The sequence below is a fragment of the Octodon degus genome, unplaced genomic scaffold, assembly GCF_000260255.1.
Source record: "Octodon degus isolate 3935 unplaced genomic scaffold, OctDeg1.0 scaffold00159, whole genome shotgun sequence".
In the NCBI taxonomy this organism is placed as follows: Eukaryota; Metazoa; Chordata; class Mammalia; order Rodentia; family Octodontidae; genus Octodon; species Octodon degus.
Window position 1 is genome coordinate 5,061,354 of NW_004524735.1, and position 25,385 is coordinate 5,086,738.

The 25,385-nt window shown below is 46.3% G+C and overlaps 1 protein-coding gene across 1 annotated transcript in view; it reads right to left on the reverse strand.

Annotated features, from left to right (window-relative positions):
* Positions 1-14,294: 14,294 nt before the first annotated feature.
* Positions 14,295-25,385, reverse strand: part of Slc6a5 (solute carrier family 6 member 5) — a 61,574-nt gene continuing 50,483 nt past the window's right edge. The window contains exons 13-15 of the mRNA XM_004642687.1: positions 21,734-21,834; positions 16,654-16,821; positions 14,295-14,521 (exon numbers count right to left, since the gene is read on the reverse strand). Of these exons, the coding sequence (XP_004642744.1) occupies positions 14,366-14,521; positions 16,654-16,821; positions 21,734-21,834 (425 nt within the window). The 3' untranslated portion in view covers positions 14,295-14,365. The remainder of the gene's footprint in view (positions 14,522-16,653; positions 16,822-21,733; positions 21,835-25,385) is intronic.

Genomic DNA, 25,385 nt, shown 5'->3' on the forward strand with positions numbered 1-25,385 from the left:
GGAAATTCTTAACCATTTTTTTCCTTGCATGACTTCCTTGGTGATTTGGTTTTAAAAACCTTCCCTGCTTTCGCTGTCACACACCGACCTTTCCTGTGGTTCCTTCAGGCTCCCCTCCCCCAATACTATTTCCGGAGATAAAAGCCGACCCTTGCCCAAGGGCAAGGAGAAGACCCTGCGCGCCTCTGCCCCACCTCCAGGTGTCCTGCTTCCCTCCAGGAATGTTATTTATACTTGGAATAAAGAGCTGTGAAAATCAGAAGCAACAGAACTTGTGATTTATGTGAAAGGAGCCCTACATGATTTAAAGCTCCGCGGGCTCCTTCCTTACTCACCTCACGCTCCCCAACACCGCTTCTGCGACTCTCACCCTGACCCCGGACCCCGGAGGAGAAAAAGACTTCCACAGCCCCCTTTTCGTGGGCGGGCGACCAATCCCAACAGTTTCAGAAGACTTCTCTGAACTTTTGCACCTCTTCTTCTTCCCATATCCTTAAACCCTAGACAACTTTGGCCCCAAGAGACCCAGTATTCATTTGTTAACAAAGTACCAGGACAGAAGAGAAGATCGCACCTATGTACAAGCTCTGGTCTCTGCCTTTTTTTCTTGATGTTGCTGCATGCAAGCCAAGTCTCATCTGACCCTGTACGTTGTGGTCCCTTAGCAGGTTAAAAAGATCATGAACCACCAGGTAAATCTTAACTCAGAAGTGCAGGGGACAGGGCACCATCATCCTCACTTGATCTGGAGGCTGAGCCAGAAGATTGAGGTCTGCCTGAGCAATTTATCAGAACCCTGTCAGAAAATAAAACTTTAACAAACATGTGAGGATGTAGCTCAGTGGTACAGCACTTGCCTAGTATGTGAGGCCTGGGAGGCAATCTCCAGAACACACACGGGCTCCCACTGACACACACTCGCACACAAGGTACTAAGTACTCCGGAAGCTGAGCTGAAAGATCAAGAGGTAAGCTGATGTCAAAGCTCAGAGATTCCACTTCAGTATGCCTTCTTCCGAGTGAAGACAGCCAGCAACCCCAAATATGCCACCTATTAAGCAAACGGGAATACCACACACTTGGCAGAAAGTAGGACTTCTCAAGATTCCCTGGCCCTGTGGACAAGGACCCCTGTACCCCCTGTTGCACAGTGATCGATGCCTCTGCCCTCTGCTGTCTAAATACACTTGGGCCTCAGGAGCTTTGAACTGTGCTCTCCAAGACCCGGTTTTCCAGCTCAGAATTCCTAAATCATGGTGATACCTGAAAAGAGGGAGGCCGGGCTGGGAAATGTTCTGAGAGCCTGTAGCTCAAGTCTCTGCACAATTAGCCAGTGGGGAGGGGGGAGGGGGCTTTTAGCTGTTTCCATTAAAAAATAAAGCGAGACACATGTTCTGTCATCACTTTGCAGCTCCACATCCATTAAGAGTAACAAGAGTTAATCTCATCAAGGTCATAAATCTTTCCTAGATAACTAAGTACTCCAGTCTCCTCCTATTAAGTGCATATCATGAGCGCAGATTTTCTGCATGGGCCTGTTAGGCTACAGACACCATTACAGGAAAGACCCAGGAAATTCTAGTGGCAACAAAGGGAAGCACATGGTTTCCACACTGGGCAGCAGGTGCTGCCAGTGGAGGCAGCAAGAAGAAGGGGGTCATCCAGCGCCACGGCCCAAGGCCATCCTCCCCGCAGGACAGCCAGCCTCCTGGCTTCTCTGGGTGCCAGGAGAGTCCTTAGATCATCCTTGGGCCTCTTGTTCCAGACCCCCAAGTGCCTAGGACCTTCTAACCACTCTCAGTCCCTTTAACAACATGTACTATGAATGACTCTCAAATGCATTTTCCAGCCCCTGGCTCTTCTTTGAACCCTACACTCAATGATTGGCTGCTGGGACTGAGGAGATGGCTCAGAAGAATAAGCACCTGCCTGGCAAGCACAAGGCCTGAGTTCAATCCCCAGTTCTGCAAAAAAAAAAAAAAAAAAAAAAAAAGATTGGCTGCTTAGATGTTGGGGGGAAGCATTGGAGGACACAGCAAGGGATGTGGGGCTTATTTTGGGGTGATGAAAATCTTCTAAAGTTAATTTGGAGTTAGACCTAAGACTTGCACAGATGGCGGTGGATGTAAAACTCTTACAGATATACAAAAACCATTAAATTGATGAATTGTACAGTGTGCAAATTACAGCTCAATAAAGCTATTTTTAAAGGCTTCCTTGGTCATCCTCAGAAAACACTGTACTGTGGCCAAGTAGGAACCTTAACTTTTCCTTCTCCCCAAACTTGCTAACTTCTAAGTGGATGGCACCAGCCTTTGCCAAGTGATGTAGCCAAGTAACCCATGGTCACCTTGCACCTGCTTTTTCTGTGCCCCCTACCAGAGCCATCAGGCCCTTCTAGACTACCTAAGAGAAAAATCCCCAGTCAGCTACTTCTTGTCCGGCCCCCAGCTCCTGGCTTTCTCCTATCCATCCTCATCTTCTTTTAGGACTTCAGCCGCAGATTACCAAGTGTTCTCTTCACCTGTATTCTTGCCCCTTACAATTCAGTCAACATACGCACACGCACACACACACACACACACACACACACACACACACACACACACATGGCCATAGGCTGCTATCCATTGCCCATGCTACCTGCAGTCATGATATTTGGGGACAATCCAAACTCTCACAAACTCCCTGCCTTCTTGCACCCACTGCCACCCTCCACACTGCCCCTCGCTCCAGGTGGACTTGCCTGCTGTCCCTCAGAAGGTCCCAGGTCACACCTTCACTGCAGTCTTTGTGCTTGCTGTCTTCTCTCCCAGACATGCTCTTCACATGTCTTTTTATGACTGGCTTCTCTCATGACTCAAAGCTCTGTTCAAATGTGGGTTTCTCAGAGAGAATCTATTTCAGGAAGCTTCTCCCTTCACTCTCCCCACACTGCTATATTTCCTTTTGGTTTGTATTATAAAGAAAAAAAGAAAACAGAATTTCAAAACAAAATAATAGAGTAGCAATAGTTAACTGAATACATATTGTTATCTCCAGAGTAGTTACTCAGAGTACAAGATATAGACATGAAAATTTGTCCAACAATGTTAGCATGCGTTCAAACACTTTCTGGACAAAGCTTGGTATAGTTCTGTGGGGGAAATAGGTAGAAAAACATACAGATTGGACAGATAGGTAAAAGCACTTCATAATGTTTTGGAAGAAAGTGTTCTAATCCATAACATCAATCATTTGGGATGAGCTTTGAGTTTCACCAGAAACTCAAACTTGGTTCATGACAAGAACGAAGGTCTGTACATGATTAGGTTTTATTAAGTGTTAAGTAAGCACGTATTGTCCATTCCAACAGAACCAATAAGAGCAGGTCCACTACCCTCCAAGAACCCTAGAAAGAGGCTCCAACCCCACCCTGAATGCAATAGTGTTGCCTACAGTTATTTAGTGTAACTAAGGGTGAGTTACTGCTTTCTGACTTTCCATGAACTAATCTGCCTGTACCTCAAGACACCCCGACTATTATGCCGACTCTACAGATACGGAAACTGAGCCGTCAAATTGAGGCAGTAGGAATGCAATCTGCGCACTAAATTATTAAGCTCCACTCTCCGCTGGGATGAAGCCTGTGAATTCAGCCTCCTGTTGAGATTTTATGAAAGACCAGTAAATAACTATTGTCTGAGCGCTGTACTCATTGAGAAATAAGAGAATCAGCAGAAAATGACAACTTCATTAGTATAGAGACAGTGCTGGAAGAGCATAGCTTTTTGTGAAGGCCAAAACAGAGAGGCCATATGCCCTTGCTCTGGGCTGGACTTTGCTACAGCCATCTGCCCCACTAGGTTGGGATGAGAACAGAAAAGGAAGGAGACCTCAGGGAGCCAGGAGAGTCACTGGCTGGCAACCTCCTCCATGAGGAATGGGAGAGTAGAGAGCGGGGGGTAAAGGTCAGAAGTGTTCAAGAGAAATCCCTCACCACAGAGACCAAGAGGGTAAAGGAAACACTCCATCAGCCTTGCAGCTTTTCTTCATAAAGATTCCCCTGATCCTCCCGTAGGCCAGGGCTGCCCACGTGGCACTCACCCAGGTCTTTCTCTCTAGGCCTTAAAATGATCCTTTGTTCCAATTAGAAGTCCCAAGAGCTCGGCGCTGTGATTCCCACTCTGCAGAATGCCGAACGATTAGAAGGAAGGCGTCCTTTTCAACTTACACTGAATTGGGAAAGATGGAGCACTCCTCATTAAAGTGGGCTGGCCTGTTGACCCAACGCAGAGAATATCTATTACAGGAATTTCAGGACATGGAATGGTGCCAGAGGGAAAAAAAAAACAACCAATTTTAAGCAGGGAGAGCCCGTTCTAGGTCTATGCGGCAACAAATTGTCGTATCCACTCCTATGGCTGGTGCTGCCCACCCGCATCAAGCTGCCTGGTCCACAATAGCCTTTCCTGATGCTTTTGGACTACTTTCAGAGTCATGGGCTGAAAAGGTTTTCCTTGCCACCAAAGTAGCAATCAATTCCCATACACTTCTGAAAGGTTCAGTGATTCTCCTTGTGGCCATCACAGTTCATCTTACCTCCCACATCAGTGAGGATTCTATCTGGCTTCATTTAATAAGAAAACACTCAAATGATGGTAATATCAATAGTAGATCTTTAATTTTCTCTTGGGTAAAATGATTCTAGTGCTGGAGAGTCAAGGTTCGATCCGGCGGCTCTGTGAAGTCCACGCCCCTCTAGGTCTCTTCTCCGTGATCATACATCTTCATGGTTAAATGTGGCTGTAGGTGCTCCAGCCAATGCATCTGTGTTCCAGGTAGCAAACATTGTAAGACAATGGAGAGGAGAAGATGAGCAAGCCAGGAAGTCTCACACATCACTTCCATTTACATTTCAGCAGAATTTAGTCACGTGGCTACTCTCCACCTATCTGTTATCCAGTGCCACACGACAACCACAAAACACTGTGGCATACAACTTTGAGCTTTTTTTTTTTTAATTGACAGCATTTGGGACAAAGTCATGTTGACAATGTCCACGCTATTCGGTGCCACGGAGCATTCACCTCACAGATCTGCAGGTCGGCTCATGTTCTGCTCCTCCTGGCGGGCTTCAGACAGGAAGTTCTCAGGCTGTGGGGATTCCACAAATTCTACCTCTCACTGCGGGTCGGTGTTTTAATTCAATGTCTCAGTCTCTTGCGTCTTTTGTATTCCTTACACCAACCAGCCAGCCAGCAAGGACATGTTTTTGCAACCATCCAAAGAGCAGGTGAAAATGGTTGATGCTCATTAGAGTCTAAAGGCAAACCTAGGACTTAACCCACATGCTCTTGACCGGGGCAGGGGCCCGCAGGCAAGCCCAGGGTCTAGGAGCCAGGCATGCCATCTCCCCATAGTCATGTGTAGCTGGTTAGATGGAAGAGTGCTTGAAGGACAAAGGGGGCCTAAAATATCATGTTTGCCAGTTACGGCTCAATAAAGCAAGTTTCACTTACAGTATATCTACAGCTAATTGAAGAGTCCTCTGTGTGTAATAATGTGTACTCATTTGTTAGGTCTTGGGCCCTAAGCAGTCCCACAGAGTGCATCCCACCCTGTGCGCACTCCTTCCAGTACCTGCCCGCCTGGGAATCTATTTCCACAACAAAGCACAGAGCACCCTCAGGAGTGGTGGCCTATGCCCAAAGACTTCCGAGAGAAGGGCATTCTTTAAAAACCTTCTCTCCTTGGCTGAGATTAGAACGTTTTCTTTCATACATTTGTTTCATATGTTTCTTACATGATCAAGGCCCCTGAGAGAACACTGACCATCCAAAAATAACAAGGAAGAAAGTTTTGAAATACCAAAATAACCCCTAAGAGAAACGCTAATAAGCACCAATATCACTCGAGTTCCTTCTACCCCAGCAGTGAGTTTTGTATGCATTAAAAGGGCTCCAACCCCACCTTGGTAGATGTCTCTGTGACATGCACACTTCCCTGCTAGAAAACACAACATTCTTGTGTCTGCTTTTCAGTAAATTCCACCTCTACTTCTGTGTGGCCACCTATGTCTCTTGAATGAGATCTTTAAAGGCACGAAGAACTCAGGACCAAAGAGCAACAGCTCAGGTCTTCATCCAGTCAGGACCCAGCTTCTCAGTGGCATCATGACTAGGACGTGGTGTGATTCAGAGTAGGATGAAGAAACAGAGGAGCCAGGTCAAGCTATGGAACTTCGCAGGGCCCCAGATGTCACTTCTTGGTTAAGTCTGAAATGTTGCTAAAAACGGAAGAATGGGAATCCAGGGGTACTTAGCCGTCTCCCCGGCTCCCTCACATACTATTATTTGTGAAGTGCAAGTGATACAGGGAGAAAAACTGGTCTTGGGTGGGTGACCTCCAAATGATACTGGAAACCTCCAAATGACATAAGGGAAAAAATGATCTCCTGACCTGACCTGGACAAGTTCATGTTCTCTAAAACCAAAGAATGAATTTTAGGAACAAACGGAGGTTGTGAGCAGAATATATTGATTGAGGGAAAGAAAGCTCCTGTCTGAGAGAGGGACAGGAGGGCGGCCTGAGCAGGTAGTTCCTGGGAAGCTATCTCTTCCAGGGACTTTTATAGTGTAGAAAACGGGAACTCACTTAGGTGGATGTAGGTGGGGCAAAACTATAGTCAACCAATGGGATTTCAGGCACCATTGCTCAGGTACAATTGATTAGGCCCAGGACCAAATGGGGTAGCGAGTCATGTAGCAAGGGAGCATGAATGTAAAACAGGACCTTATCTGGTGGCCTTCAGACAATGATTCTCTTGAGTAATGAGCAATCCTGGATGCCAACCTTTAGGGAGGTTAGCATTTGTTTGATCTTTAGGTCTGGTTCACAGCAGGAGCGTCTCCCACAGTTGTAAGGTGACTCATCTGTGTCATCTCCTTTGAGGGCCTGACCCTGTCTGACTGCCTATATTTCTATCTAACTCAGGCTGCCTGGAACACAAGCACTTTCATAGTTCAAATTCACCTATATCCTCCTCCTCATTTTAAGGCAATGGTATGGAGAGTTGAGAACCACCCACGAGAAGGAGAGAAAAGGGTACAGGTTCTGCACGCCAAGACTGTTGTGAGCCTCCACTTACAAGAGTTTTCTACCTTGGAGCAGATACAGCAGAATGATGTTTTTAAAATACCATATCTGGACCAAACAGATAGCTCGGGGATCTAAGTGCCTGCCTGGCAAGCACAAGGTCCCAAATTTGATCCCTGGTACCGCATGCAGCACCTCCCCAGAACTATGGGCAAGCTGTGGCACCCCAAAACTGGGCATGGTGGTGCACACTTGTAATCCCAGCACTGGGGAGGCTGAAACACGAGGTTCATTACAAGCCCAAACTGTGTAGCAAGACCTGTACCAACAACAAAAACTAAAGTAAAATACCATATTTCAAAGACCTAAGCTAGGGGCCAGGGAGATGGCTCAGTGGAATAAGTGCTTCCCTGGCAAGTGCAAGGGCCTGAGTTCAATCCCTAGTTCTGCCAAGAAAAAAAAAAAAAAATGCCCTAAGCTAAGAAAGAGCAAATTCAACATCAGCATCAGCAGTTCCCCAGGGGCGGGAAACAGCAATGCACTTTTCTGGAGCTGCAGGGTTCCCCATGTCCTGGCGGACAAGGTCAGAGCTCCTGTGTTGTCGCTGGAGCCACGTGGTTATGAAGTCCTAAAAGACAGTCCCAGCCTTTGCTCTCAGCGCCTCTCACCACGTGGTGGACTTCCCAAATCCATCAGCCGGGTGTTCAGATTTCCTTTCGTCTACCTGGAACACCACCCCACTTCAGTCCTGATAGTCAAAGTTCTCCTGGCAAACCTGCACCCCATTTCATGAGATCTTGACTGATCCTCCAAGCCAGAGGGAATCTCTCCCTCTACTCCACTCAATCTGGTCTTGTCCTTAATCCTTCTTTTTTGGGAGGAGGGTGGGGGTACCAGGAATTGAACTCAGGACCTCACACGTGCCAGGCAGCTGCTGTGCCCCTGCGGATCTAAATCCCCAGCCCCTGCATCCTTAACTCTTCTGTGGCTCTTGCTACTTCCCCAACTGTGTGAGGGCAGCACAGATGCAGGTCTAAACTCCTGCTCACTGTGAGTGATTCAGAGGGAGAGACGTGCTCCTGCTCACGCTTCTTCGCACATCATGACTCTGAGCTCTGTCTCTCATAGAGCCCACCCCCCCACAGTTTGTTCATTTGATTCTTTAAAAACACATTTTTTAGTATCTACTGTGTGTCACAAACTTTTAAGTCCTAGAAACATATAAATACTTAAGACACCAAGGACAGTGTGAAAATAAATGAGCGAGCTATGAATCAGTGCCTGACAAAAACACGACTCCGCTTCTGTGTGGCTCCCCCGTCATTACTGTCACCATCTCCTTGTGATCCTCCTGGTACAGAGAGCCAGGGGGAAGCTGGTAAGGAAGCACCTGCAAAGCCCAGAGAGAGGAACAGGCACCAGGCAGGTACACGAAGAAAGCTCAGATGGGGGAGTCAGCGGAGCGCGGGCATCAGCCCTCCTGCGAACGCCTCCCTGCAAATCCTCACGCTCCTTCATCCACTCACAGTAGCTTGGTTCTCCCCTGGCTGTGTGAACTCCGCATTTCACACCTGACCTTATCCTCATTTAGCAAAAGACCAGTTCAAAAGGTTATGAAAACACAGTAGAACATCCCTAACTGAAATCCCACGTCCCCAGGATCTGCTCCAAAACTCTCCGAAGAAGTGCTGTGCAGAGGGCGGAGAATGAGATAGTGAAATGGACCCTTTCTTTGATAATGACAGAAACCTAAAGATAGGGGCCCAGGCGTTCACCATTGTTTTCTCTCCAGTTTTGTGCACAGCTAAGATTTCTCAGCATAGAAAGTTCTAGAAACCCAAAGAGGAGAAGAAGCTCAGGCATGAGAGAGGGCAACGAGCTAGCCTTGAGCTCTGATCTCACAGAACGGTGGTCTGCTTGCCGAAGGACCCTGGCTGGGAGAATGAGTCGCGTCCTGAGCTTGGTATGTGCTCTCTGTGAGCCTGCTGGCCCGCACCCTTGTGGCCAAGCTGAAGCGTGTGTGTGAGCTTCGTGACTGAGCTTTTCCTGGGCCAGAGTTTGGCCATCAGATGGCTATCTATGCCCTCCACATAGGGATTTCAGCATTAGCTTGTGAGGACTTTCTTTTCCTACCAAGGGTGGCCAGGTCACTCCCCCGTGGCTATCCAACACCAACACTGAGGCCAAGCACACATGGGTCCTATGCACCAGAGCAACAGAGTCCAGCCTCTGGGTCAACGCGATCAGACCACAGAGACCATGGCATGGGATCTTAGGGTCCCATATTTAGGCAGGGAATCTAGGGGCTACACTTTTCAAAAAGACAAGCATAGCCCTGGTTTAAATATTTGTTTACCGTGGGCTCTGAGTTCCTTGAAATCTGGGACGGCTTTATTTAATTTTGCTTAGGGCAGTGCAGAAGCTTTGTAGATGTTTACTGAATTGGAATAAAATTGAATTGAAAATGAACAAAATAATCATTAAACTACACAGAGAGATTTAACTTGCTCAATCCTCCCCCCCATGTAGACCTCAGATCTACCCAGCTAGCCTTTCTCCCTCCCTCCCTCTCTCCCCCTTCTCTTTTCCCCCTCTTGCTCTTTTCCCTCATTTTCTCACTTTCCTCCTCATGAAGGATAATTAATAATTCAACAAACAATGGTGCATTCTGATGGTTAAGAATATAGCAGCGTAATTGATATTTATTTCTGCTGCAGCTCAACAATATCTCATTTTCCCAAGAGGGCAATTTTCCATTGCTGTTCCAGGTTTCTCACGATAAAACCAATCAACCCTAGGAAAACCTGGAGGCCATCTGTAAAGGAAGAAAGATGGAAGGCAATGTGTTTCCAACAGACACAACCCCACAATCATAATGTTTTAAACACTGACATTTATTTAGGGTTTTTTGGACTCATATGTTAATAGGATATATTCTAATTTATATCTGTATATAATAGGCAAATATATAATACAATAAATTGCATTTATACACATAAATACAAAATTTGAGGTAGGGCCTCAAGAATAATGACTTTGTAAGTGAATAATGCACAGTATATAATACATACTCTATATCTATGGTGTGTCATTTGTAACATAATATATTTTCTTCATGTACAGTTAATGAAAAAATAGAAGGACCTGATTAGCAAACATATTGTTATTCATGGGCGACAGTACCCACACAAGATGCCTGCACTTAGGACAACATCCAAGTACACAATTTAAGAAGTAACCTATTCCTTGATAGGTCCGTAATAAAGTGCAAAATAAGACCCACAAATGAGAGACAAAACAGCTCCTAGAGAACCACTAGGTATCACCCTAACTGGAAAATACACCTGTAAGGCAAATGGTCACCTGAAGATGTATTTCACCCTGGGAGGCGGAACACAGCGCCACTTGCTTTCCCGACATGATGAGTACTTGGTCTGAAAACACTTTCTCTTCGGCTGCGGGCTGCTGGGACACGACCTGAGCTGAGCCTGCAATTCATAACTTCTCGGCCCTTCTGGACAACCAAATAGAAATCTGAGCAAGACAGGAAGCTTCACCGTTCAACTCTCAGGCCCACTTCGGGGGAAGATGCAATCCTGTTGGTGTTGCCTGCCTCTGCTTCCAGCCTGCAAGCTTCCCTCATGCTACACAGCGTGAAACCCCACCAAATGTTTATTTGTTGGCCTTGACCTTCTGTAGCTGCGAGATAACCAACCCGCCTTGCGGGGCACCCTCTCTCAGCTCATCTGGCTCAAAGAAGCGCGTCATAAACGCACATCCGGGAACTACCACAGCAGTCCGATCTCGCTCCCAGCTATACTGAGTAACAGTGACTGTGCAAACCTCTAGGAAGTGGACAGTGGTGATGGCTGGGGGAACAGAGAGGAATGAGAGCTCTTACTTCTAGGCATGGGAAACCATGCTGACCGAGGTGGACAGGAAGCGCTGAGGCACACGGAGATGTTCGGACAAAAACGTAAACAAAACTCAAATCCCAACGCCACCTTGGCATAAAGACATCTCAAGTCTTACCCAAAGATCCCTTCATTACACTCTTGTAATGCTCACTGAAGTACAAGCTGCTTGCATTGCTTACGTATTAAAAACCCACTGGAAATTTCAAAGGCGTTGAGGTCATTCAGATTTTTGCATTGATCACAGACTTCATGCAATCAATAAATATACTGGAAAAAAGAAACAATTACTAAAGACACATTTGTACACGATAAACACTGCACAGGACACAAAGATTAAAAGTTACTAATATACAAGACAAATATTTGCATAAGAAGCCACAACACCAGTAATTAAGAAATATACATTATTTTCTCTTTTAAGGAAATTACAGGGTTACGTTTGTCAATATGGCTTGTTTTTCTCTGAAGGGGTTTCTGACACCTGTTGGTGTTAGGAAATCATTTCACAACTGAAAAATGTCCCACCCAATCTGCAGTGACCCACTGAAAGAGCTTCTGAAGCAACTCAGCTTTCTCCAGTGTGAAGGGAGGCCCTCAGGTGGCAGGTTATAAACACGCTTTTCATTTCATTTTTATCCATGTGTTTGTTTCTTCCAATTGATGGCACATTTGAATAGCGGGGGAGCGATCCATCCAGTCAGATGCATCCCAGCTCTGAGAATCACAGCCAGGTCCACAGAAAGCATCAAGCTCCAGGTCCACGACAGCTGGACACTTTTGGGACCCTGAACCAGCCCGTCAGAGAAAACCTCAAATTCCAATACGGTTGTAAAAACTGACAAAACTCAATCTAAAAGCTAGCCATTTCCAGGTAAGTTCAGGACCATTCACCTGAGTAAATCTCTGTATATGAAATTGGAAAATTGTAGGAACAGAAGTTGGCCGGGGAGCCCAGCTGTTTAGCAGGCAACTCCTGGGTTTTGCTGGACAAATCCTAATAAACATGTATAGCTACCCCCAAATACTATCTAATGAAGAGGTCTCCATTCTCACAATTGAGTTAGCTTTTAGTTTGGAAATAGTGGTATCCATAGGGGGTTCCTCCCTCCCTTTAGACCCCAAAATAATAATTAGCAGAGATTTGGTGTTGGGCATCAGGCTCAGTTTCAGCCAAGAGGCAGAAGGAAAGCCAAATCCCATTGGTTCTGACAGCAATGGAGCAATCAATCTCAAGAGAGAATGCGCATCTATTTAAGATCTTTTCTGCTACCCTCAGATTGGAACAGCTCAGTATTCCTCCCCACCTCTTTTCATCAATTGTAGAGACTGAATTTTTCTACCACCCTCGGATGTCTGGCATGAGACTGGAGGCTCCTCATCAATATGGCTTTCTTGAGGACACTGGATGGCAGAAAGGGCATGACAGCAAACACTGGACAGGCAAGGCCAGGCCTCAACTTCCTAGAAATGAGTTTAGGAGAAACTCAAGGTTCTGTTTTTGTAAGAATCAGCCAGGTCTAGCTTTAGGGGACAAGGGCAAAAGGGCAGGGCGGGAGGGGGCAAACATCCTCCAGATGGAAGACACAAAAATCTATAGTTTAGACCCATCTATGATTCTTTTTCCAACACCTTCCATGAGCTACGCTGGAAACCTGGACACTCATAGCCTTGTTGGCAAATGGTGATGCTCTTTGCCCTCAAAAAAAAAAAAAAATGCTCAGAAAAAATAGTTTGGTCACTTCAGATACAAATGAAACCATCTTTTTAAAATGTTAATGCGAAAGTACGTTGTTGGGTTTCATTGTTATTGAACAGGATGAAAATGTCACATCAATATACAAGAGCTGAACCAAAAACTTTGCCTGAGACCCTGTATGCGATGACAGATGAAGAAGAAAATGATTGAAATGGTGTCCCCTAAAAGAGACAATTTTAGGTTTAGATATTAACACTGTAAGGGGGAAAAAAAAGCCCAGACTAAACTACACTAAACTCACCGCCCCTATAGTGATTCCTAAGGTATTTATAAGGACAGAAAACACCACTACGAATACACACTACATAAGCACATACCACATTTTAAAAAGCTCATAAATGCATGTTCAGGGTACAAGATCATAAAGGTTACGCCTTCTCCAATCTCTGCAGACATATGAGTCACTCTCATTAGAGTGCAATTCCAACGGGTGCAGTGACAGGAAGCTCTTAAAATTGAATTGGCTAAATGTAGTCTTAAAAGCTATAGTCTTATCTGGCTCACTCACTACTTACCTAAGCTGCATTTATCTGAAATTTCTGTAAACACAGTAACCTACAATGTGCTACGAGTGCAGTGAATATTAGGGTTCCTTCCCGTTAAGTTCTTCACCTTTTGATTTCTCTAGGACCAGAGTTGGCCTTTGCTGTGGATGAAACAGTTGAGTAAAAACTGAGAAACTATCTGTCCTTTAAGAGCTTGTGTCTTATATGTATAATATAGAGACAGAACCAGGGTAAGTCTTGTTTTCCCAAAGGATGAAAGACAACGCATCTACAGCTTGTAGAAAAACACTTAGAGGAAAAGAAACGAAAGATCATGACATTGAACAACGATATTAAACGTCACATAGAAACTGTAATGGGGCTCTACTGTGAGCATAGAAACTCAGGCACAACTTAGAGGATGGCTTCTTGTGCAGGAGGAGAAGGAATAGCCAAAAGATCTCACGACTGTGGTTATTAAAAGAAAAGTGAACTAAGGGCAAAGAACGGACACTTTCCTCAGCACCCTCCCACCCCCATAGAACAACTCAGTCTGTGTTGTCCCTACTTTCAAGGAGGAGACAGATCTGATGATGGCTGAAAATACAAACTTACTAGCCTCAGCAGTGTCCAAACCTACCAGCTCTGCTTTATATCCAAAACAGTGTCTGGCCTCTGCTGTCCCTCTAAATGTACTCCGTCCTGAACTTTGGGGGCCTGATGAAGTCACTGCATTACGCCGCTCAGTTCTACAACACTACTATGTCCAAATTAAGAGTCCTGAAATTCTGCCCTTCCCTGCCTGGCACCCCAGTGACAAAGCACGCAGATCATCCCCTGGTGACCAAGCCACACACACCTCCTAGTGCTCACCGAGGCCCCAAGGGATGAGCCTGTGCTCAGGAGACCAGTGCTTCTAGCAGCTGTCACCATGGATGCAAACAGTGCTTCAAGCGGTCCATGTGGCTCTCACTATGGCATGCGGCACTAGGTCCTACTTTTCTACCACACTCATGCATGGTTATAAAGAACATGTCAGGGGTGGGGGTGAGAAGGAACCTGGGAAAAATATTAGGAGGAGGCAGACAGAGCAAACAGGCTGAAAGTCTGGACCATTCCACCCCGCTGGACTAGCACTGGGTGCCCAGTTCCAAATCCTTGACTGGCAGCTTGAGTCCCAGGGAGGAGGTTCCCAGGGGGTCGATCATGTTCTTGTAGCGCTCCCCACGGTGTTGAGCTAAGAATGGCCCCCAGTCTGGCTGTGGCGAGCACACTAACTTCAGCCTCTGTGAAGAAGTCAAAGACACATGTGGTTACGGAAGTAATGGGCACCACCCCCACACCCAGGGGCTGCGCAGCTGCAGTGGCCCCCAAACTGCCCAGGAGCAGGTTTGCCACACCCCTGCTTAGGCCCAAGAGAGGTGGTCAGGAAGGCCAGTCCCCTTAAGGGACTAGCCCAGTATAATAAAAAGGAACCGCAGGGTAGATGATTTGAAACTATTTGTGTCACACTACAGGCAGTACTACAATTGCCACAAGTTTGTCTTGCACAAAATTAATAAAGGACAAAGGGTCTAAGCTCTAATTATGCCTTTTTTCCCTCCAAATGACAAGAGTCTAAGACCTACAGTCTATGAAATACTTGTGCCCAGTTACTTCTGTTCTTTTGTCTCAACAGAGGATTGCTACATTAAAAACAATTGGATTTGGTTTAGCATATTTTCCAAGAGTACATAAATTACCAAAAACCCAAAGATACACTGCCAAGAGTGAGCAAAGGTTTTAATGATCTATTGACAAAAATATATACACTTCTGACTTGGTTCGGTAGTGCAGGTTCTTACAGGCAAGCTAAAAATAATGGGAGCGCCTCTACTCCTTCAGCTGATACTCTCACGGAAAACATAATTCGTCTGGAACATTTTCTAGAAAAAAGAAAAACAGATTTCTGACTATATAAGAGGGAATAATTATATGCTTATTACCTACTAAAGCAAAGCTGCTTCTTATAGCTGTTAGTTTAAGCTCCCCTTAATCATCATTTTGCGGCCTTTGTGTCCCAAATCAGCCGTAATAAATTTGCAGAGCTGACTCGTTGGTTTAGAGGACTTAGCCTAAGACAACAGCAGCAGGAGCTAAAACTGGGTTCTGTTTCAAGGGAGAGAGATTTCTGGGTCTCATCGTGCGGAGGTTGATCTGCGGCAGGCAGGAAGCCTCTCTGGCAGAAAACGGTGCCAGTTCACCCCAGGGGATAAGTGGAGTTTCCTGAGGATGCAAGCTGGAAGGAGAAGACTCCAGCGCCTCCCCTTAACAATTCCAACTCCATCTGCAGGCCAGAGAGCACAGAAGACACGGGCCCACCACTCCCTGGGCACGCGTACTTTGTGCCCTCGCTGCACACTGCTCCCTGGGGCCGTGAGCATCGTGCCCTCGCTGTGCACCCACCATCTTCCCCTTCTAGGCCTCTTCCTTTTATCAGGCTGCTACCAAGCACCTCCATGGCCTTCTCTGACAGGTGTTCCTTCTGCCCAGCCCAGGGCCTCTCCCACCTGAGCATGCAGCCGGGAGACCTGCAGCGTAGGCCAGGACGCCATCCCCTGCATGTGCTGGCTCACTGGCGCTGCCTGGTACCCAATCATGTGACTTCCCATATCCTCATAGGAGAAGCAGCACTGCTGTGGTGCCCACTAGCCCAGGATCCTCAACACAGGGCCAGGGCTGCAGGATTCGCAGTGTCCCTAGCAGGGGACTTCTCCAGTGTCCCTAGCAGGGGACTTCTCGTAAGTGCTTCACAGCTGGCTCAACAAATAGCAGTCCCCTTCTGCTCACTCTGGAGTGATGCTGGGGATTCTTGGCATTGTGGATGGGAAATGGGTCAGGCAAGGGATTAAGAGACACTGTCCTGTCTCATTTCAATGACCGCTAGGACTCTAATGAAGTCAGACGGTGACGGTGACGGGAGTCAGCTAGAACCCGGCAGTCATTCCTAACACATGGAAAGGCGGAACAGGTAGTGACTTTAAGGTTAACAGGATGGAAGGAGGCTTAGAGGAGAACATCCAGAGAGGGAAAGCTGATGTGGAGTTAAAAATGAGTCACTGGGATTTAACTTGTGGCTCAGGGGGAGGAGGTGAAAGCCCCAGGAAAGAGGAGACGCCCATCATTTATTCCCGAGGGCTGTCACCACACTGAGGAATCGCATAATAACAGCTCAGCCTGTGAGTTGGCTGAGCCCTCCCGTTAGAAGAATAATATGTAATAAAACTGGGTTTCATAGAAATGGTGGCAACTGTAATCCCTTAATAACCAAGTCTTCCTCTTGAATAAGTTTACTGAATCTTTTGTTTTATAAAACAAAGAGCTTTTAGGGGCTCTCCCCTGGGAGAGGTTGGCAGGCAAAAGGCGCGAATAGAATTACCTCCATAAATCTGCCAGGGGCCAGGTGCATTTTTATCACGAACATAATTGGGATCCAGATAACGGAACAGGCAAGCATGAGCCACCCAAGCGCCATGGACCAGCTGGGGTAGCGGTAGGAGCCGTAGGTCATGGGCTCCCACTGGTAAAAGCTGAAGCACAGGATGAACTGGGGAGAGAAGAGACACAGATGTTAGGACGGCGACGGGAGCGGATCCCTCCTTCCACAGGCGTACGCGGGGGCCCCTCCCAGGCGTCGGACGCTTCTATCTCTGTATCGCATCTCATACCCACATTTGCCCTGAAACGGAATTTTCCAAATGAAGAAACTGAATTCCAAAGAGATGAAGATGACACACACTGCGCGGCTGGCTCTGCACTTGCTGTCCCCTGGGAACGGAGCCATATGCAAGCACGCACAAATGCGCACGCAGTCAGGCCAAGGGGCCAAGCGGAAAGGCCGCCACCGAAGCACGCACGGGGGCCGGCTGGGCAGAAGGTGGATGTCTCTAAGGGGTTGCCTTTTTCCATAATGAATGGCCCAGCTTTAGTGAAAAGAAAGAAACCCAGAAAATTTATGTATTTGAATTTTTAACGTCCTGAATCTGCTTGGCTTTCTCCCTGAGGAGGCGTGGCCACTTCCAGAAGCTACCAGCAAGGCTCATACCCAAAGTGGTCCCCAAGCAGCGACTAAGCCAGGAGCCTGGTCCTGTAATAAGCTGTGGGACAGTGAGGACAAGCGCGGCTCCTCTGCCCCGGACTCCAAGTGAGCAGCTTCATCACCCCATGGTGAGCCGAGTGCCCAGAGACTAGCACGCCAATCTAGGCTCCCCCATTAATTAGCTGAAGGACCTTGGAGCCTCAGACCCCTCTGCTAGCAAGTGACTCTGGTTCACACCATGTGCAGAGCCAGGGGCTCAGGAAACAGCGGTCCGGGCTTTGCTCTAGAGCTCTTCACTTTAGCACTGTTGCCATCGTTGCAAGCTTTGCCTGGCAATAGCAGTGAGCTCGTCCTGAGGCCTGGACCCACAGCGCTGAGAAGGACAAGGGGACAGAGGTGCTGACACAGAGGCACCTGCAGAGATGGAGAGGGGCTCTGCTGCTCCAGCCAAGCCTTTGTGAGGGAACATTTCCCAGAGATGATGTGACTCCCTGGATTGACCCCGCCTACGGTAGCTGCAGCCCAGAGACTCCCTTCACTTGTCGTCTCCATCTCCGCCTCTCTTGCCCTATCAGAAGCTGTAAAATAATTGCCTGAAAAGGAAATTATGTCAGGGAAAATAACATATGGGAGTGTTTGGGGGGAATCAGGAAGCACTCCGCTTCCTGATGTAAAGTGCTATATTATTGTTCCAAAGCTGCTGGGGCAAGCATTATTTCCACGCAATGATAATTCAATATATTGAATTACACAGCACAGGCAACACCAGCCTGGATCAACTGTTGAGGAAAAGCTGCTCCTTCGGAAAGCGCTACCTCAGGCCCCTTCTCGAACACGTGCCCTGTAGAGTTACAAGCTTTATTAACCAGGCTACGGGAGGCATGGCCCCCGTAATTATGGGAACCTGCTGCATTTCATTGACTATATAAATAGCAATGTGTCTGCTTATGTGTGAGCGTAAGTCAGTAACATGACCTGACTGTGTACACAATAATTGCGTGGCGAATATTCATAGCTCTATAAATCCATGAGGGCATGTATAAAAATGATCAATTTTAGTTCAGGGACTCTGAAGCAATTTAAGCGCCTAATCTTAGCCTATCCCAGCACATCACAAAGATTCACTTTACAGCAGGGCGCATGCAGTACAGGAGTGCTGGGTCCTTTGTTGCCCGTTTCCAGCACACATATCGCTTCTTACTCAGAGGCACAAATTTGCCCTCTGTGGACCTTGTTCTCCCTGCCCCGGCAGCCTTGCCCAATCCCTGCCCTCTGGCAGAACTGACCGTGAGTGGTGGTCATCTGGCCACCAAGTCAAGTTAGTGGCCTTCGGCTCAGTGGCAGCCAAAGGAGGTGCTACAGGCTCACAGGTTGGTGAGGACAATGGAACTGACAGTACCTAACTGTCCCTTGCTTCTCAACAGCACAGAAGGAAAACGCAGTCCAAGTTTCTTTCCAAGGTGCTCTACAATTTCATGACATGAAAATTGAAATCTCATTCGCATTGAAACTCAAGTAAAGCACAGCTTAGATGAAGAACTTCCTGAAAAAGGCACAGCAAGTCTCTTGAATTCCTCTTTTCTAACACCGTGCTTATATAGACTAAAACACAGAACTCCACTTGGAGACGGTAAGTGGGCTTTCCAACGCGGGCCGGAAGCCCAGACATCCCTGGACTCAGCTGTCGCCTCTGACATCTTCAAGCCTCAGAGCACATCTATAAAATGGGAGCGCTTCGAGCCGAAAGAGGGTGGTTGTAGCCTTCAGAGACAAGGTCCCTCAAACACCTCCTTCACTAGGGTCCTGGACACGGAGCAGCGCTGGTTGTGATGCGCAAGACGCTTCTCCAGAGTAGAGCAAAATTCTCTCAAGCTTCCAGGATGGGAGGAAAAGAAGGCAGAAACAAATTCTACCTGGGGCTTAGCAAAGAGTGAACCTCGAGGAGGTGCGATAGCTGAGGGACACAGCCGCAGAGAAAGTGGGCTCAGTGAGCCTGGCGCTAAAGGCCCCCTCCGGGACTGCACCGCCCCGGGAAACCCCAGGGCCTCACACACAGCTCGTTCTGAGCCCCGCCTGTGGGCCGTGCGACTTCCCAGACCAATCCCAGCCTCCTCTCCAGGCATGACATCCGTGTTAGTGCAGCCGGAGAACTACAGTCCCTAGTAGCTCTCTTGTCATATTCTCTAGCTTTTCAGGAAGAAATCAGGACATTTTGATTAAAACTCACTCTGTGACAGAAACAAAGAAAAAAAAAAAAAAGCAGGAAGGAAGAAAAAAGGAAAGGAAGGGAAGATTTTTCTTTGCAGTTGTATTTTCATCCATTCTGCCTTGTGCTTCTTTTTAAATATTTTGTTGGTATATATTTTGATGCATAATTGTATTCATTTTCAGAAGTATAACCAAAAAAGAAGTAAACGTTAAATAATGTATCATAGCGAAAGACATTGAAATGATTTCCCCTCAAAAATATTCAAAATACTTTCTCTCACTTCAAACATACGTATCTCATCATTCTTGGCAATGTGTCTTTTATCTTCATATGTTTATTTTTTAAAATTTAAACATTCACCCTATAGTTTGATCAGCCTACTCCTCGCCTTCCCTTGATCTTTTTCCTCATCTGCAAGCAGGCTGCATCCTGTGTTTCTTTAAAAAAAAAAAAAAAAATGCTACATGTTTTCAGCGCCTGATAATTGTATTTGTTGGTCTGTTTCTTGAACGAGATGTGCGTACCAAAGTCAAACAGAAGCTTTTAATCTGGTGTCTACTGCCACCTACCGGCTCAATCAAACATTACAACTTCCTTGGGATTTGACAACAGGATCCCAGGAAGGAAAGAGGCCCGGGAGCTAGAGAGGAAAGGAGAGAGCATGATCTCCACCAATGATTATATTGGAGAGCTGAGTGAGGGAGGCAGCTTGCAGCAAATCGGAGAGGTGGCAAGATGCAAGTTCAAGTCCCTACGCAGACTTGCTGACTCGTGAAAGGCTCCGATCTTTAAAAAGGTGAACTGTAGACAACCCCAAAATGTTACCTTCAAGCGGGAGGATGACAAGATAGTTCTCCAAAGCACGAAAAATGAACAGCAAAGGTCTAATTGATGGTAGTTTAGCTGTAGAGCAACTGCGCCAAGCACTAGCTCTGGAGCCGCCTGACCTGGGTTCGAATCCAGGCTTTTGCTAATCACAAGGTGGACAATGTTGGTCAAGTCACGTACGCTCTGGGCTTTAGTTTCCTCATCTGCAATGTGGAGATCATTGCAATGCCTGCCCCCAGGAGGCCTGTTACGGGTTACATCAGAACGTTTCCAAATACCCGTATGTTCAGAGGTGGGGCTTTAGGAAGGTGATTGGCTCACGGGGCCCATACCGGTCAGTGGATGCATCCACTGAAGAATGCGGAGCGGACTTGCCCTGGGACGTGGAAGAGGAAGCCCTTGGGGATGAACTGGAAGGGTGCAGCCCGCCTCTCCCTCTTTGCGCTTCCCTGCGCCATGAGGTAAGCAGCGCTCCTCCGCCAGACCCTGTCGCCAAGGCCCTCCTGCCCTGTGGCAGAGTACTGACTGAATTCTCTAAAACCCATCAGCCAAAGTAAATCTCTCTTCTTTTAAGCTGTGGGTTTCAGAAATGGAGCCCCATACCTCCCTAAGGATAAAGAGTAGAGACTAATATCCTAAATCGGCGTCAGTCACCTTGAGAAAGCCAGGAAGCGTCACTAGCCCAGCCCCCTACAGGAAGAGCCCCCGTTCTACATTGACGCCCCCTTGCTTCCCATTTGGTCCTGAGCTAGTCAATCTTACCTGAGCAGTTGTGCTTGGTATCTTATTGGTGGACCATAACTTTGTCCCACCTCATGCCCACCCAGCAAGTCCCCACCTTAGACTCACCTCACCTCCTGGTTTTGCTCTATAAAAATCCCCAAACAAGACAGCTTCCTTGGCAACCCACTCGGTTCCCTTCTATCCTCTCAGAAAGAAGCTTTCCTTCCCCTCAATAAATATGTTCTGCTTTTTAGTAAATAAATAAACATATAAGTTGTGGTTGTCAGGAATTGTGTCCTAGTACAGTAAAGTGACTAAGAGCTACCAAGGGAGACAGAGGAGGCCCCCCAGGCAGAGCCTGGAACGTGCCAGCATGGGACGCGTATGGGCTGTGGCTGCTACTTGCAAGCCAGACGTAAGGCCGACCCATCTAATGAGCGATACTACAAGGGGTGCTGCAAAGACCCGTGCCATAGTGCAAGCCCTGCACTTGCCCCGCGAGTCTCTTCACCTCTCTCAAGGTCAGTTTCTTCACCTGAAAGACAAGCATAATACCCTCCCCCGAGCTTCCCAGGTTCCCACGGGGCACGTGCATCTCCCAGTGTAACTGTCACATATGCTTGCGCGGCGCCATTCACGTGAGGAAGCACGCAGCCTTACGGTTAGGATGGTTGGGGTTACAAACGCCCAGCAGACTTTCCAGAAAATGTTCGGCTGGAATCCAATCATCATCTCTATGTCTTCACAGAATCTCTGCAAGCCTGCAGATAAAGAAGCAGAGATCAAGTGTGAGGTGTGGAGCCCCTGGGGAGGAGGGACAGGTGCCACTGGTTGGGGGTGGCCCCAGTCTGCTGTCCATCTGACCTCTATTATGCAGAGACCCACCAGACAAATGACTTATTGCAGGAAGATTAGAGCAAATGGAACATTTAAATAGATGCTAAACACCCTCTGCAGTAAGGTGCAAATATGTCAGACACAGTGACATAAAAAGTTCAGTTCCGGCCCAGATGTCTCAGCACAGGCACAGCCTGGATTGTCCGTGTACATGCTGTTCTGAGCCAGCCCTGTGCGCTTACGGAGAAACCTGACGCAACCAAGTAAGGCTGTGCTTCACAGGACGTTGTGTATGTTACATGGAGTAGAATGAAAATGCTTTCTAGTGTTTCAAAATATTGCAAGAATTTCCTGTGAATGCACATCTTTTGAAATTTTAGATTTGGTTTTAGCATTACTTTTGATGATGTTTTTAGGATTACATCCTTAATCAGGTTATGCCATTCTCCTTTGCCCCCCAGTGTATTTCTTTGCTTGTTTGCTTTTTTAAGAAAAGGAAAATGTCCGGAGGAACAACCCGCTCAGGCCCCCTCCTGTCCCTCTCTCGGACAGGAGCTTTCTTTCCCTCAATAAACATATTCTGCTCATTAAAAAAAAGAAAGAAAGGAAAGGAAAGTGAGATAATTTGAACACGTATATACAAGACTGTCCTGATCAAATGCTAACGCTGCTGCTGGAGCTCTGATCAATGCTGGTGAGATAAGCAGAAGTGACTTGAACACTCAAGTTACAGCGACTTTTTCCATCGTTGTTAGATGACATAAAAGTTAAAGCCAGAATTTAGAGAGAGGGAAATAAGACTGTGGATCAATAAATAGAGTGTCTTATGAAAGCCTCGGGATTTAGAGCAAATCTCACAGTCTGTGGGTTCTGCGTTGCCCACCCTACGGAGAACACTGGCCACATGGATCCGTCTCTCTCTGCTCTGCAGAAAATAACCACAGTTAGGGCTGACCAAATAGCTCAGCAGATTAAAGCACCTACAAGCAGGCGCAGGGGCTGGGGGTTCAATCCCCAGGCCTGCTGTGCCGGCCCCGCCCCTGCGGAGTGCTGAGACAGCAACTGAGACTGGGCGCAATGGCACATGCCTGTAATCCCAGCACTTGGGAGGCTGTAAACAAGCGCATCACTAGGAGTCTGATCTAGCAGTGAGACCCTGAACACCCTGTAGACCCTTCCCTAAAATACAAAAAAAAAAAAAAAAAAAAAAAAAAAAAAAAAAAAAAGATAACCATAGTGGACAGAAACCAACATAAATTCCAAACAGCCATCACCTACTTCGTTTCATCCGAAGGACAACTGTCTTCTCAGTCACTCAGCAACATCACTTACATAAAATACAGAGAAGCTAAGTCATTGTCATGGCTCACCGAGCACCAGCCCTACACCTTGCTGGTTCAGGAAGGTTTTCAAACTACTCCTTGAAAAGGAAGGCCCGTGAGGAATATTTTAGGCTGGAATGGTGTCCTCCCTGCCTTCCTCAGCTTGTCACAAGCCAGCCTTTTCAGAACTGTGGGACTGATCATACCAGACAGGCTGATAGGTGCTCAAGTTCAAGCTCCTTTGTATTCGGTATTTTTGAAAATTCACCCAGCTGTACCTTCAAGATATGTGCTGCTAATTGGTCGAGCAATGGCCATGACTCATCCACATGGCTGACACTGACAAAGGATCTACAAACTGTGGTACAGGGTTGCAGAATAAATCCTGAGGGGACTTCACTGACCTTATCAGATACAAAAGATACATTTCTTGTTATATAGGTCTTGCTTTATCTTGGTCTAAGCCATCCAGCAGAAAAGTATAAAAATGAAGTACAAAAAGTAAAGCCATATTAGTATGCTGAGCTATGAAAAGCTCAAGTCAACAACTTCTGCAGATAACCCACTACTATTGTGGACTGCTGGACTGCATTGGATTGTTTTGCTGACTTCACACACCTACAGTATTTAGATGGCAGTGGAATACCCATCTCTGACAGGACTAAATGAAAAAGGGGATACAAAGGAAGGACCATTTTGTATCTATTTATTCAAAATATTTAGGCTAGATATACAACTGCTTTCACTTAATTCAACAAGAAGAAAGATTTGTACTAATAGTGTTTGGACAGGATATCATGTCTGCATCTTCTACTATGGATAAACACTAAGAAGATAACAATGTACAATGTATTAATTTTGAAACTGTCCTATTAATCTGGAACCAGGGAGTTAGCTCAATAGAATAAGTGTTTGCCTGGCAAGCGCAAGGGCCTGAGTTCAATCCCCGGTTCCGAAAAAAAAAAGTGGTGTCCTATTAATCAGTTTAGGATTGTCTCATTGCCATTTGTTTCTCAATAAAATTAATAAAAACAAAAAACCAACGATATGTGCTCCTCTGTGGAGAAAGGGAGGCGCAGGTGCACTCTGTCTCGGTGGGAACATAACTGGCACAGTCACTGCAGAAAACCTTCTACAGACTCCTCAAAGAATTCAAAATCAAGTTCCCAAATGACCCAGCAATTCTACTACTGGGGACAGAGTGAAGGGGCTGGAAATGTGCACGTCAGAGAGATGCCTGTGTTTACTGCAACCTGATTCGCACCAGACCTGAACATTTCACCTGATGGGTGAATATCGAAAATGTGAGACAGAGATAGATACACAGAGTATTTAGCCTTTAAAAGCAGAGGATGCCAGGTCTGGATGGATTCATAGCTGAATTCTACAAGAAATTTACAAAAGATGAAGTTCCTATACTCCTCAAACTCTTCCATGAAATTGAAAAGGAAGCAATCCTCCCAAAATCATTCCTGGAGCCAAGTATTATAGTGACACCAAAATCAGGGAATGATGCAACTAAGAAAGAGAATTACAGGCCGATCTCCCTCATGAACATAGATGCCAAAATCCTCAATAAAATACTAACAAATAGAATACAGCAAATCATCAAGAAGATCATGCACCATGACCACATAGGATTCATCCCAGGGATGCAAGAATGTTTCAATATTCAAAAATCTATCAATGTAATACACTATATCAAAAGAGCGAAAACTAAAACCCACATGATCACTCTCCATTGATGCAGAAAAGGCTTTTGACAAGGTCCAACACTCATTCATGTTCAAAGTCCTATAAAAAATTGAAATAGATGGCTTCTACTTAAATATGGTAAGAGCCATTTATGAAAACCCAACAGCTAACATAATCCTAAACTAAAATCTTAACTCTTAGATCTGGTACAAGACAAGGATGTCCTCTCTCACCACTCCTATTCAATATAGTACTGGAATCATTAGCTACAGCCATTAGACAAGAGAAAGTAATAAAAGGAATAAAAATAGGCAAAGAAGAAGTTAAATTTTCTTTATTTGCAGATGACATGATACTTTATTGGAAGACCCAAAAAACTCCACCAAGAAGCTACTAGAATTAATACAGAAATTCAGTAGCATAGCAGGTTATAAAGTCAATACCCAAAAGTCAATAGC